This window comes from Pleurodeles waltl, chromosome 7 (assembly GCF_031143425.1).
Source record: "Pleurodeles waltl isolate 20211129_DDA chromosome 7, aPleWal1.hap1.20221129, whole genome shotgun sequence".
In the NCBI taxonomy this organism is placed as follows: Eukaryota; Metazoa; Chordata; class Amphibia; order Caudata; family Salamandridae; genus Pleurodeles; species Pleurodeles waltl.
In genome coordinates, this window is record NC_090446.1 from 7,441,605 (window position 1) to 7,456,562 (window position 14,958).

General features: G+C 45.1%; 1 protein-coding gene across 1 annotated transcript in view; it reads right to left on the reverse strand.

The window, feature by feature from the left end:
- Positions 1–7,468: 7,468 nt before the first annotated feature.
- The window catches only part of LOC138303522 (zinc finger protein 282-like), a 28,689-nt gene continuing 21,199 nt past the window's right edge, over positions 7,469–14,958 (reverse strand). The window contains exons 5-7 of the mRNA XM_069242727.1: positions 13,581–13,691; positions 10,576–10,671; positions 7,469–9,617 (exon numbers count right to left, since the gene is read on the reverse strand). Coding sequence (XP_069098828.1) covers positions 8,971–9,617; positions 10,576–10,671; positions 13,581–13,691 — 854 coding nt within the window. The 3' untranslated portion in view covers positions 7,469–8,970. The remainder of the gene's footprint in view (positions 9,618–10,575; positions 10,672–13,580; positions 13,692–14,958) is intronic.

A 14,958-nucleotide genomic window follows, 5' to 3' on the forward strand; every position in this document is an offset into this window, starting at 1 on the left:
GTTCCTCCTCTAATGAATAACCTTCATCTGAATCACCCTCCCCTTTCTTGGGGAACCCAGTATTGTGTGCATAATTTGGCGCATCTAAGTTGCAATTTCCTCTGGGTAATTCTTCCTTGTGGTAGGGCGCATTCGTCAATGTGTGCACACTCTTACAAAATACTTCCCAAAGTCTGTTGAAGCCTTCCAGGTGCCCCCCATCATGTTTAGAGGCCACAGAGGAAGTACGTCCATTAGCTCTGCTACTATTGATTGAGGGTCCTCAAAAACTCTTGGAATCTGTGTGGCTAATCTGTCAGTCTGGTCTTGTAGAGGGGAAAGAGCCTTGGAAGTAGCTTTCGAGAGAACCCTAACCACCTCTGCAGATAGATGGCGACCCTCTGGGAGCCATTCCTCTTCCTTTCTATAATAATTAGAATATTCATGGTCCTTGAAGGATTCCATTTCGATGAGGGTGAGAGCACACTGTAATTATTCACAATTAGCAAAAACTGCCTGTTAGTCAATATAACAGGGAAGCCTCTTTATGGTGCTCCAGTAAATACAAAATGTAAATTACCCAACTCTGCCACCAGGTGGCGTCATCAACTGATCTGGCTGTAGAATGAAGCTTTGTTTGGCTGTGACTGCTGTGCGGTGTCGACCAAGGGTTGGAGGAAGGTACAAGGGAATCACCTACAGGGATTTCGTCTGCGTGCGTCGCACGCCTGGGAGCATTCACGGGGCTTCCCTGGCAGGCTCCTTTGACGTCATGAAACTGCGCCACCTAGGGGGTCTGCATGTAATCAAATAAGACGCCATTGGGCAGAGAATCTCTACCTTGTGTATACAAACAGTGAAGTTTAAGGAAAGACAGGTGAATTAACTGAGAAGCAGTGAAAAAAGAGGAACAGGAAAGGACGTTAAATAAATAAATATATATATATATATATATATATACATACACATACATACTTACTTACACACACACACACACATATGACCGTTGTGTGATTAGAGGACTGTTACTGTGGATACTTATGCCCTAATGGTTCATGGGAGATATGTTTTAATGTTTTGTTTTAAAAAAAATATATTATTTGAGAGACTTCTGTTTAATAAAGGTGAAGAAAGAAATGCATAATCCTTGCCTCCGGCCCTGACATAGAATTGAACTTACTTAGTCTCCCTCTGCCCAGCATTCGAGGTACTGTTCCTTTTTGCTATAGATTTTTAAATAGGCGCACCTGACGGGAAAGTATGAGACGCTTTACATCAACACCAGTTACATTACACAAGTTCACATTCACTTTTATTTTTTTAAGGTGGGGAGATGACGTGATTTGCGTAGGATGTGGGGAGGCCGAGACTCAAACCAGGTTCTTCACTTCCAAAGTCGATGTTCCGTCTGCCTACACTGCCCGTAGAGCCACAGCCTTCCTATTGGCAGTGGTGCTTGCTACCTAGAGAAGCACTCCTGGGCCAGATGTAGACCTCTGGATGACATCTTGTCCCCAGCAAACAGGCACATGCTGCGGCATATCTGGTACAAGACATTTTTTTAAATGGTTCTGCTCTTTGTAATATTTTCATCTGAAAGTATAAGTTCGATGGCATCTGTCGCTGTAGATACACATGTTCTGCAATAGCTCGCCATCTGGTGTTGGGTCGGAGTGTTACAAGTTGTTTTTCTTCGAAGAAGTGTTTTCGAGTCACGGGACCGAGTGACTCCTCCTTCTGTGCTCATTGCGCATGGGCGTCGACTCCATCTTCGATTGTTTTCTTTCCGCCATCGGGTTCGGACGTGTTCCTGTCGCTCTGAGTTTCGGAACGGAAAGATAGCTGAAAACGGAAGATTTTCGACGGTATCGTTGCGATCCGGTTCGAGATAAACACATACGACGACGCATTGAACATCGAAGCGCTTCGGTGCCCTTCGGGGTAGATTTCGGCACACCGTTGGGGCCTAGTCGGCCCGACCGCGTGGAGAACAACGCCGATGGAACGGACCCCATTTCGATTCTGCCCTGAATGCCACAACAAATATCCTTATACGGACCAACACTCGGTCTGTAACCTGTGCCTGTCACCCGAGCACAGCAAAGAAACCTGTGAGGCCTGTCGGGCGTTCCGGTCCCGAAAAACTCTGCGCGACCGTCGAGCGAGAAGACTGCAGATGGCGTCCACGCCAAAGGAGCATCGACAGTTCGAGACAGAAGAGGAACAGGAGGAATCCTTTTCCATCCAGGATTCAGACTCCGACGAACTCGACAATACAAAAACTGTGAGTAAGACGTCGAGATCAGAACTTAAAAAAGGCAAAAAGGCCCAGGGGACGCCACTGCCAACCGGCCATGGCTCAACCCAAATTCCCGGTGACCAACAATCGGCACCGAAAAAGGCCCATTCAGTGTCGAGATCGTCCGACTCCGGTCGAGACACCGGCACGCAGCCTCCTCGGGACCGAGAGAGTGCTAAAGAGAAGCATCGACAGCGAGAGTTCGGTGTCGACACGGATCGACGCCGAGACAGTGGCGCCGAAGACCATAGAGGCCAAGATTTTTCGGCACAAAAGAAGAGGAAGGTTACCTCGGAGCCGAAAAGACAAACAACAGGGTTTTCGGAGCCGAAAAAAGCACCAACAGACCCAGTTTCAGGCTCCTATACTGAAGAACATTCTATGTCTTCACAAATGAAAAAACACAGATTCGAACAGGAACTGCAATCCACTGAAGTGGATCACACGCAAAAGCGTATCTTTATTCAGCAGGGGACAGGGAAGATCAGTACCCTTCCACCTATCAAAAGAAGGAGAACACTTCAGTTTATAGCACTAGAGGCTCCTCAGCAACAAACAGCAAAGAAGGTAACACCTCCTCCCTCGCCTCCACCTGTAACTCCGGCTTCGCCAACTTACACCCCGTCACATTCGCCAGCTCACACCGCCATGAGCCACGATGACCAAGATCAAGACGCGTGGGACTTGTACGATGCACCAGTGTCTGATAACAGCCCAGACACATACCCAACTAGGCCATCACCACCTGAGGACAGCACAGCCTATTCACAAGTGGTGGCTAGAGCAGCACAGTTCCATAATGTGGAACTACACTCTGAACAAGTAGAGGATGACTTTTTATTTAACACCCTCTCCTCCACCCACAGCTCCTACCAAAGCCTGCCTATGCTCCCAGGCATGCTACGCCATGCAAAGGAGATCTTCAAGGAGCCAGTTAAAAGTAGGGCAGTAACGCCTAGAGTGGACAAAAAGTATAAGGCGCCTCCTACGGACCCTGTATTCATCACCTCTCAGCTGCCACCAGATTCTGTGGTGGTAGGGGCTGCCAGAAAACGGGCAAATTCACACACTTCTGGGGATGCACCTCCCCCAGATAAAGAAAGCAGAAAGTTCGATGCAGCCGGGAAGAGGGTCGCTGTCCAAGCAGCAAACCAGTGGCGCATCGCAAACTCACAAGCGCTGCTAGCGCGATACGACAGAGCCCACTGGGATGAGATGCAGCATCTCATTGAACATCTCCCAAAAGATCTACAAAAAAGAGCAAAACAGGTTGTTGAGGAGGGTCAAAACATTTCCAACAATCAAATACGCTCCTCTATGGATGCAGCAGACACAGCCGCAAGGACCATTAATACGTCGGTTACCATCCGTAGGCACGCATGGCTCAGAACGTCTGGATTCAAGCCAGAAATTCAGCAGGCAGTACTTAACATGCCAGTAAACGAAAAACTTCTGTTCGGTCCGGAGGTCGACACAGCCATAGAAAAGCTCAAAAAGGACACTGCCAAGGCCATGGGCGCACTCTACTCCCCGCAGAGCAGAGGATCTTATACCACCTTCCGCAAAACACCTTTTAGAGGAGGGTTTCAGGGTCAGGCCACACAAGCTAGTACCTCACAGTCCGCACCGTCCACCTACCAGGGACAGTACAGGGGAGGCTTTCGGGGCCAGTATAGAGGAGGCCAATTCCCTAGAAATAGAGGAAGATTTCAAAGCCCCAAAACCACTACCAACAAGCAGTGACTCACACGTCACTCACCCCCCCACACAACACCAGTGGGGGGAAGGATAGGTCAATATTACGAAGCATGGGAGGAAATAACTACAGACACATGGGTCCTAGCAATTATCCAACATGGTTATTGCATAGAATTCCTGCAATTCCCTCCAGACATACCACCAAAATCACAAAATTTATCAAAACACCATTCACAGCTTCTAGAGATAGAAGTTCAAGCACTACTGCAAAAAAATGCAATAGAATTAGTACCAAGCACACAAATAAACACAGGAGTTTATTCTCTGTACTTCTTGATACCAAAAAAGGACAAAACACTGAGACCAATTCTAGACCTCAGAGTAGTAAACACATTCATCAAATCAGACCATTTTCACATGGTCACACTACAAGAAGTGTTACCATTGCTCAAAAAACACAACTACATGACAACCCTAGACCTCAAAGACGCATATTTCCATATACCAATACATCAATCACACAGAAAATATCTAAGGTTTGTATTCAAAGGAATACATTACCAATTCAAAGTATTGCCTTTTGGTTTAACAACCGCTCCCAGAGTATTCACAAAATGCCTAGCAGTAGTCGCTGCACACATCAGAAGGCAGCAAATACATGTATTCCCGTATCTAGACGACTGGCTAATCAAAACCAGTTCGCTCATACAATGCTCAAACCACACAAATCAAGTCATACAAACCCTCTACAAACTAGGGTTCACCGTCAACTTTGCAAAATCCAACATTCAGCCAAGCAAAGTACAGCAATATCTAGGAGCCATAATAGACACGACAAAAGGAGTAGCAACGCCGACTCCACAAAGAATTCACAATTTCAACAGAGTCATTCAACACATGTCTCCAAATCAAACAATACAAGCAAGAACAATACTACAGCTCCTAGGCATGATGTCCTCATGCATAGCCATTGTCCCAAACGCAAGACTGCACATGAGGCCCTTACAACAGTGCCTAGCCTCACAGTGGTCTCAAGCACAGGGTCACCTTCTAGATCTGGTGTTAATAGACCGCCAAACTTACCTCTCGCTTCTATGGTGGAACAGTATAAATTTAAACAAAGGGCGGCCTTTCCAAGACCCAGTGCCACAGTACGTAATAACAACAGATGCTTCCATGACAGGGTGGGGAGCACATCTCAATCAACACAACATAAGAGGACAATGGAACATACATCAAACAAAACTGCATATAAATCATCTAGAATTATTAGCAGTTTTTCAAGCACTAAAAGCTTTCCAACCAATCATAACCCACAAATACATCCTTGTCAAAACAGACAACATGACAACGATGTATTATCTAAACAAACAAGGAGGAACACATTCAACGCAGTTAAGCTTATCAGCTCAAAACATATGGAAGTGGGCAATCCACCATCAAATTCGCCTAATAGCACAGTTTATTCCAGGGATCCAGAATCAACTGGCAGACAATCTCTCTCGAGATCACCAGCAAGTCCACGAATGGGAAATCCACCCACAAATTCTGAACACCTACTTCACACTCTGGGGAACACCTCAAATAGACTTATTTGCAACAAAAGAGAACGCAAAATGCCAAAACTTCGCGTCCAGATACCCACACAAGCAATCCCAAGGCAATGCCCTATGGATGAACTGGTCAGGAATATTTGCTTACGCTTTTCCTCCTCTCCCTCTCCTTCCTTATCTAGTAAACAAATTGAGTCAAAACAAACTCAAACTCATTTTAATAGCACCAACGTGGGCAAGACAACCCTGGTACACAACACTGCTAGATCTCTCTGTAGTACCCCACATCAAACTGCCCAACAAACCAGATCTGTTAACGCAACACAACCAACAGATCAGACACCCAGATCCAGCATCGCTGAATCTAGCAATCTGGCTCCTGAAATCCTAGAATTCGGACACTTACAACTTAGCCAAGAGTGTATGGAAGTCATAAAGCAGGCCAGAAGGCCATCCACTAGACACTGCTACGCAAGTAAGTGGAAAAGATTTGTTTGTTACTGCCATCATAATCAGATACAACCACTACACGCAACTCCAAAACATATAGTAAATTACTTGCTCCATTTACAAAAAGCAAAGCTAGCCTTCTCTTCTATTAAAATACACCTTGCAGCAATATCTGCATACCTGCAGACTACCTATTCAACTTCCTTGTATAGGATACCAGTCATCAAAGCATTCATAGAAGGTCTTAAAAGAATTATACCACCAAGAACACCACCTGTTCCTTCATGGAACCTAAACGTGGTCCTAACAAGACTCATGGGCCCACCTTTCGAACCCATGCACTCTTGCGGAATACAATTCCTAACCTGGAAAGTTGCCTTTCTCATCGCCATTACATCTCTAAGAAGAGTAAGTGAAATTCAAGCGTTCACAACACAAGAACCTTTTATACAAATACATAAAAATAAGGTCGTCCTACGACCTAATCCAAAATTTTTACCAAAAGTTATTTCACCGTTCCATCTAAATCAAACGGTAGAACTACCAGTTTTTTTCCCACAGCCAGATTCTGTGGCTGAAAGAGCACTACATACATTAGATGTCAAAAGAGCATTAATGTACTACATTGACAGAACAAAGAACATCAGAAAGACTAAACAGCTATTTATTGCATTCCAAAAACCTCATGCAGGTAACCCAATATCAAAACAAGGTATAGCCAGATGGATAGTTAAATGCATCCAAATCTGCTACCTTAAAGCAAAAAGACAACTGCCCATTACTCCCAGGGCACATTCAACAAGGAAAAAAGGTGCTTCAATGGCCTTTTTAGGAAACATCCCAATGCATGAAATATGTAAGGCAGCCACATGGTCTACGCCTCACACATTCACCAAACACTACTGTATAGATGTGCTATCCGCACAACAAGCTACAGTAGGTCAAGCTGTATTAAGAACTCTATTTCAGACAACTTCTACTCCTACAGGCTAAACCACCGCTTATGGGGAAATAACTGCTTACTAGTCTATGCAGAACATGTGTATCTACAGCGACAGATGCCATCGAACTGAAAATGTCACTTACCCAGTGTACATCTGTTCGTGGCATCAGTCGCTGAGATTCACATGTGCCCACCCACCTCCCCGGGAGCCTGTAGCAGTTCAGAAGTTACCTTCAATTTTGTACATTTGTATATATATTATTTAAACCTTTAATAGGTACATACTTACACATTTCATTGCGCGGGCACTATTACTATAGTACAACTCCTACCTCACCCTCTGCGGGGAAAACAATCGAAGATGGAGTCGACGCCCATGCGCAATGAGCACAGAAGGAGGAGTCATTCGGTCCCGTGACTCGAAAACACTTCTTCGAAGAAAAACAACTTGTAACACTCCGACCCAACACCAGATGGCGAGCTATTGCAGAACATGTGAATCTCAGCGACTGATGCCACGAACAGATGTACACTGGGTAAGTGACATTTTCATTTGGCAGTTCTTTTATTTTTTACACTCCCCGTACGCTATCAGGAACTGCACAACAGAATAGAAATTAGAAAAAAAAGACCATATCAGACCACATGATAACTGCCTACCATACATGTCACTACTTGTGTGCATCGATTAGGGTGGCATATACGTGTAGATATACCAAAAGATTGATGCCAACCTTGCATACTTAGCTGGCAAAATCATGGCTAAACTGGCATTTCTAAATAAAGATTGTGTGACTTTGGCACAGAACCATCTATAGCAGTCTTTTGTGGAATGTTACTACGTCATTGTGCATAAGTTTAGTGTGCTTTCATTGGTTTCAGCTGCATCAATACGGTACATGCAAAAATTGCAATTTTCTGCTAATTTGAAAGGCATTGTTTTCTTTTCCAGAAGTGCGGCAGGGCTTGTGTTTTCTTGGGCATATATTCCTTCGCCATGGTGAAACCAACATTTGCGAATCAACTGTTTGGCATAGAAGAGATTAGAGCATTGCTACTGAATTTTTTTTCCTCATGCCTCGCCAATCATTTACGTGCTGCAGAGAAAGTTTGTTCAAGTGCACAATGAAAATCAAACGCTACAAAATAATTAAGCACAAACGTAGCAAATTACATCACTCTCAGGAGAAGTGAAAGCTGGGGCGGCTCCTCCATGAGGGCGGAGGAGCGTCACTCCCCTCTCCCCCCACAACCAGCAGCGACAGCTGCAAAACGTTTACCAACAACGATAATAAACTATGTTTATTATCGTTGTTTGGTAAAAGGGCGGGGCGACGGAGGGGACGAGCAGTGAGGGGGAGTGCAGAGCGCATGTGTGTTTGGCCGGCCGTCTCAGGCTGTCCAAACACACATGCGCAAGAGGCTCTCTCCAGCCCAGCAACGCAGTTGCCAGGCTGTAGGGAGCCTGCCCAGGCTCCCAGTTTGCCTGGGAGCGACCTGGCTGGGCGCTCCCAGCCAATCCTGACGCTGCTTTGAGCAGCGTTAGTATTAGCCACAGGGCAGGCTGGGAGCCTGTGCCTGCAGCGAGGAGAAGCAGGAACGGAGCGGCTCGCGCAGAGTGCTTGTACTCGTCCGGAGTCTTCCTTACCCATGTTGGTTCACTGACCCATTGTAAATATTTACGAAATATAAAATGCTCCAAGGGAGATCACTGGTGCTACATAAAACACTGAAACAAACATAAATAGGTCTGATTACCAAGAGCCTGATTTAGAGTTTGTTGGACGGGTTACTCTGTCACAAATGTGATGGAGATCCCGTCTGCCATATGACGATTTCCATAGGATATAATGGAATCATAATAAGGCAGATGGGATATCCGTCACGTGTGTAATGGTGTAAACCCACCTGCCAAACTCTAAATCAGGCCCCAAGTCTTTGCTAGTAACTCATTTTTTAAATTCTCGATCTACATGAGAATAGTTATTCATATTTGCAAAGCTTTACTGAACGGTACATTTCTCTTTTGTCTCTCTCAGTCCATGTTGTTAAATTGTTGTTTTGGATTTCTGATTGCCAGCATGTTTCCGTTGATGTTCGTTAAGATGGCTTTTCCAAGTGAAGCTTTTGTCGCAGGCAGTACATTTATAAGGCCTCTCTCCCGTGTGTATTCTTATGTGCCCATCCAGGTAATCTTTCCGATTAAATCGTTTGTGACAGAAATGGCACATGAATGGTTTTTCACCTGAATGTGTCCTATGGTGCTTGATAAGATGACTCTTGTAGTAAAAGACTTTCTCGCATTCAGTGCAGGGATAGGGCCTCCTCCTTTGGTTCGGTCTCATAAGTCTCGTACAGTCTCTATCGACACTGTAACTTGTATCCATCTCAGCACATGAGTATCTGCTCGGATGTTGTGCTGTGCTTCGGATATTGCTATCACACTCGCTATATGTGTTTGATCTTCCGTGGTTGGGGCTTCCCCGGGGTGCACTGTAATGTAATGGATTGCTGAAAGTACTTCCACATTGGGGTGCTTGCTCCCCACTTGGTTCCTGGTAGCATTCGGACAACGTCTGGGGTCTTGGGTTTGCTTCCGCGTGGGAGCTCTGAAGAACCGCGGCCTTGATTCTTCTTCTTTCTGAACCGTTCACAGAGTCTCCGACTTTCATTTTTCTGCTCATCCGTTCACCACCTGCATGATTGAAATGAATCAGTCATTATGTGACAGAGAGAATGTTTTTCTTGAAGAAGTAAGAGTTTAATTAGAATTGGTATAGAAGGATAACACTCCAGTGAACATAGATAGTCTAAATAGCGCTATTAAAATAAAGATGCCAGCTTGGGGATCCGAAGACTCCCAGATGCAGACTAATTCCAATAAAATAAAAAAAATTAAGAGCATCTGTTGAAAATGGCAAGTTTGCTCAGTGTATGAAATATGTTAGAGGAGACTGATTCGTATATGAGGTAGTGCCCAGGTTGTTTGCTCTTCCTTTGGAAAAACAGAGATATATATATTTGTAACAGTTTTGCTTAAGTATCAGAAAAATAATCTGTGTTCTTGACTTATTCAAGTATTGCCCGTTAGACTTCCGAAGGGAAATGACTGAATGAAAGCCGATGGTTCAGAGGGGCTGTCCTGTACCGTGCCTCAATATAAAGTCAAGTCAAGGGTGTACTTAGCACACAGGATTTAAAAGGCTGTGCTGGTCGCAAGTGAACAGCCACACTTTAAAGGAAAACAGATCATCCACATTGGTACAGGCTGAGGAGGGGAGAGAGTTCCAGACATAAGCATCAATTTCCAGTAGGGGTCAGAGGAGGGGAGAGAGTTCCAGACATAAGCATCAATTTCCAGTAGGGGTCAGAGGAGGGGAGAGAGTTCCAGACATAAGCCTCAATTTCCAGTAGGGGTCAGAGGAGGGGAGAGAGTTCCAGACATAAGCCTCAATTTCCAGTAGGGGTCAGAGGAGGGGAGAGAGTTCCAGACATAAGCCTCAATTTCCAGTAGGGGTCAGAGGAGGGGAGAGAGTTCCAGACATAAGCCTCAATTTCCAGTAGGGGTCAGAGGAGGGGAGAGAGTTCCAGACATAAGCCTCAATTTCCAGTAGGGGTCAGACATTGTAACAGAATCTTCTTCTTTTACTCACCCGAGGGACTCCCAAGCCTCATCCTGTCCCGATGAACCATCGCACAGGCCTCCGCTTCGTCTTTGATGTGGAACGAAAGAACCTCAAATCCGGTTACTTAAAAAAGATAAATTGTATATCAATACATGACACAAGGAAGGTCTCCAATACATATGTACAAAATGTGATGCATTTCCTTTCATAGTTTAGTTAGGACGTCACCGTTTCCATGTAATTGGTAAATTACATCACTAATGTAACAGGGTATTACAGCTTCAGCCTCGTTTCTCTAGGCTACATCAGCAATATGCTAAAATAGCTTCCTCTAGCAACTGTCATCGAATTAAATTGGTGCTCTAGTTTTCAATCCAATCCAGGAAATATGTGTGATCCTGTTTATTTAATGCATTGCTGGAAATCAGTACCTTTGGTCGGCAAACATCTGTCAGCGTGATACAACATATTGCAAAATGTCCTATCAGAGCGGCCTGCATGATTAACATCTTTATATCTGCTTGCAAACAAATTACAGGTGTATATTACGTTGTATTATTTTCACAGTGCAATGTTTGCCACTGTCCCTCCTGGTGACTGGAAGTATTAATATGGGGGTACAGTCTGTATTACCCAACACAATATTATTTAACAGGGCATACTGCCTCAGAGTGTGAGGGAAAAGGATAAAACTATTTTAAAATCCATTGACGCATCTAAAGGGGTTGTACCTGGAATGAGTGTGCAAATAAAGCCCCTGTTAGAATAAGGTATGGACAGAGGTTGATGACAGTCCTTAGACAGGTCCGTCAATGGGTACATTATGGACCGGCGAGTGAACAAAGGCTCCAAGCAAGACACGTAAACACAGGGGCAGTAGCGCCTTGCGACTCCCTGGGTGACATGCCGCGCTTTATAAATGTTGATTGATTGAGTCCCCAGCACAAGTCTATCCATGGGTACATTATGTTATATGAAGAGCAGTTGTGTGGCCCCATATATCCCACAGCACAGGCTCCTGGGGCCTCAGGCAGGTGCCGCCCTCACTTGGGGTCCTTGAAAAGGCAGGTTTTAAGTTTCTTGTTCAGTTCTAGGACTGAGCTGGTAGCCCTGGTGTGCCCAGAGGCCACGCCAGGCTTTAGGAGCCAGATATGAGAATGCACCCCGACCAGCACTAGCTCTTCTGATCTGGACAAACCAGAGGCCGGTGTGTGGAGGTTTCTGCTTGAGAGTTTATTGGAGGTTAAGTGGGAGCCATCTGAATATTATTCTAAACAGCTTAGGGTGTGGAGGCAGGAGAAAGCAATCGCCCAGGATCCTGACTTGGTTCAACTGGCTACATGTCAATCCACGTTTTTGTGACCACAGCGTGGTGTCTTTTCCAAAAGGTACCACCTTTAACTTGAGTTGAGTTTCAGGCAGTTTGTCTTCATCTAGTTGGAGACTTCAGACATGCAGGTGGTGAGTTTCGCCTGTGTATTGGAGGTGAAGCAGAAGAGGAATGACTGAGTGAATTAAGGGGCTGAACAGTACGGATATGGACATGTTGGAGGAAAGGAGGCAGGGTCATGTTGCCCTGACAAGTCTATAAATGGTTACATTATGGGTGAGTGCATGAATGAAGCTTCGGTCACAATATGGCAGACACAGCGTGTTTACCATGCGCAAGTCTATAAATGGTTACATTATGGATGAGTGCATGAATGAAGCTTCGGTCACAATATGGCAGACACAGCGTGTTTACAATTACCACGCGCAAGTCTATAAATGATTCCACTATGGATGAGTGAGTGAATAAAGGCCATGTGCTGGACACAGATGGGCACATGGGAGGAAAGGATCACGTCACCATGTCAAGTCTAACAAAGGTACATTATGAATGAGTGAGTGAACACAGGTCCTGTGCATGACAGCTACACACACAGGAGTGGTTGCAGTCACCCTGCACAAGCCTCTCAATGGTTATATTGTGGATGAGTGAGTGAATAAAAACAGGTGTGGGTGCATGCAGGTGAAGAGGGGGAGCCATGCCGCCCTGCTCAAAGCTATCAGTGTTTCTACTGTGAGTGAGTGAGTGAAAAAAACAGGTGTGGTTGCATGCAGGTAAAGGGGGGGGAGCCATGCCACCCTGCTCAAAGCTATCAGTGTTTCTACTGTGAGTGAGTGAGTAAATAATAGGCCTGGTAACAACACACCACTCTTTTCCCATTCTTTGGAGCTGTTTGATACTGGCAGGTGTTGAGAAAAGAGATTATCCTCTCAAAGGCTTTTAAAGGGCTTTTTGACAGCACTGCTCGTCCCCCCACCAATGCAGAGGAATATACTGTTTGGTGTAGAAGTATTCATATTGTACAAATATAATTGTAATACAGTTTTGTCTCTGTGATACAATTTGTTAACACAATTGCTAACATTTAAAGGCATGAATCTACGATAAACCATCTTGGTTAGAAAATGACATTAATAGATTATTAGAAATCAAGGACACTTAGGGGTACTTGAGTCAATGATGAATTAGATCAATATGGCCCATAGGCTGTAAATAGTTGATGTTTATTTGAACTGTGGAAGTGATCACTCACTAACAAAATCCAAGAAAACTCTTGGGCTCTGCAGATTCCTTGAAAGGGGTCACTCCAGTGCTTAATTTGTGCTTGTTGTTTCCGGTGCTGAGCACCAGCACTTATTTGTGAGGGCCGGGACTATTCTTATGCCTCAAGCATTTGGTGCGAGCAAAAGAAACATATGAGATAGACGGAAGAAGGAAAAACTAAAAAGCGTCATATAGGGAGAAAGTAGAAAGTTGCTGGATGAGCTGAAGGGGCAGGGGTGGCCGTAAATGGATTGAAGAGGCCCGAGATGGCTTCAGGATTAAGGTGCCTCAGTATTCAGTGCTGGCAGATTTAATTACCGCAGCCTTGTGTTTAAGAGAAGGGCTTTGAGCACCGGCACCTCTTTATTTACAAATTAAGCACTGGGTCACTCACTTATGAATCTCGGCATCGTTAGGATCTGAAGTACCCGTGACGTACCAGAGTTTGGGCCAGTGGTCCCTTCTGCCGTTGCATCTCCACGATGATCAATGGAAATTGAAACTGGTTCCTCCTTCCTCAAAGAGATTTCTGTATTGACAAATGGATGTTCTGTGGAACAAGAAAAGATTGAGTTTACATTCACTACATTTTAGTACCTTTTCGATGGTGCATATATTCAATTTTAAGCTGATTATATTCGTCACTAAGTTGTGTATGATTTGCTAAATTTGAACTCACTGAAGGCACGAGGGGGCCCGAGAGGAGCCACCTAGATTTATTCCTTTAAGAACCTTTTTAAGAACTATGGGAAACTAAGGGTGTGATTAGATTTCAGCGGATGGGTTACTCCGTTATAACGGTGATGGATATCCCATCTGCCGAAATATGATATAACCGTTGTGATGGAGGAACTCATCCGCCGAAATATAAATTAGGCCCTGCGTCAATCACTCGTACGCTAGAGGTTCGGAGGTCCTGCTGCAGACCTGCCGCCAGGGCAAACCGTTACTGCGGTGACCCACAGTGAAACTTCAGAGATGGGAACCACCAACACAGAACATAACAGGAGAGAACAGGCAGATGTCAGGGCTACGTAGGTACAACTGATCCAGGTCTTCAAGGGCAGCGGTGCCCAGTACGTGCATTTGTACTTCAGCCTCTGAGCTTTGTGTCTAGCATTCGATTTCACGCGCAGATACCGAAGCATCTGCAGATGCTGTTACTGCTGATAACGTTTTTGTGCTAACATCAGGGTTAGTGTAATATTATTCTCCATTTCCTGTGGCTTCAGACTCACCGGGCAGCCAGATGTACGGCAGATTCACAAAATCCATTAACATTAGCTTCTATTAGAAAACCCTTTAACAAGACCTTTCCCATATTTGCTCTTAAACCAGTGAATGTTCTCCAGTTGGAGGCAGACGTTTTGCTAGTGATGGAGATCGCATGGTTGCCAGGGCAGCCAGGGAAATTATCCCTTTGTTTCTAGAATTATTTGGTGGCCGATCTCTGTGCCAATAATGGCAATAAAGTTAACTGTGAGGTCGGAGGACAGCCCGCAGGATTACAGATTTAAGGATCACCTACTCTGACTTATGGCCTTCAGGCTTCAACACCCCGTGCGCCTGATATAGACTTTGGCGGATGGATTACTCCGCCCCAAACACGACGGATGTACGTAAGCTGTGTTATGATGTCCATAGAATATAACGGAATCGTAATACAGCGGGCGGGATATCCATCATGTTTGTGACAGAGAACCCCCTCTGCCAAACTCTAAATCAGGCCCTGGGTGCCATTACCGCCCTCCCCGCCAAACACCTACTGGTAAGTTGCAGAGCCCTGCGCTGCATCGTCCACGGTTTGTATTTTTTCA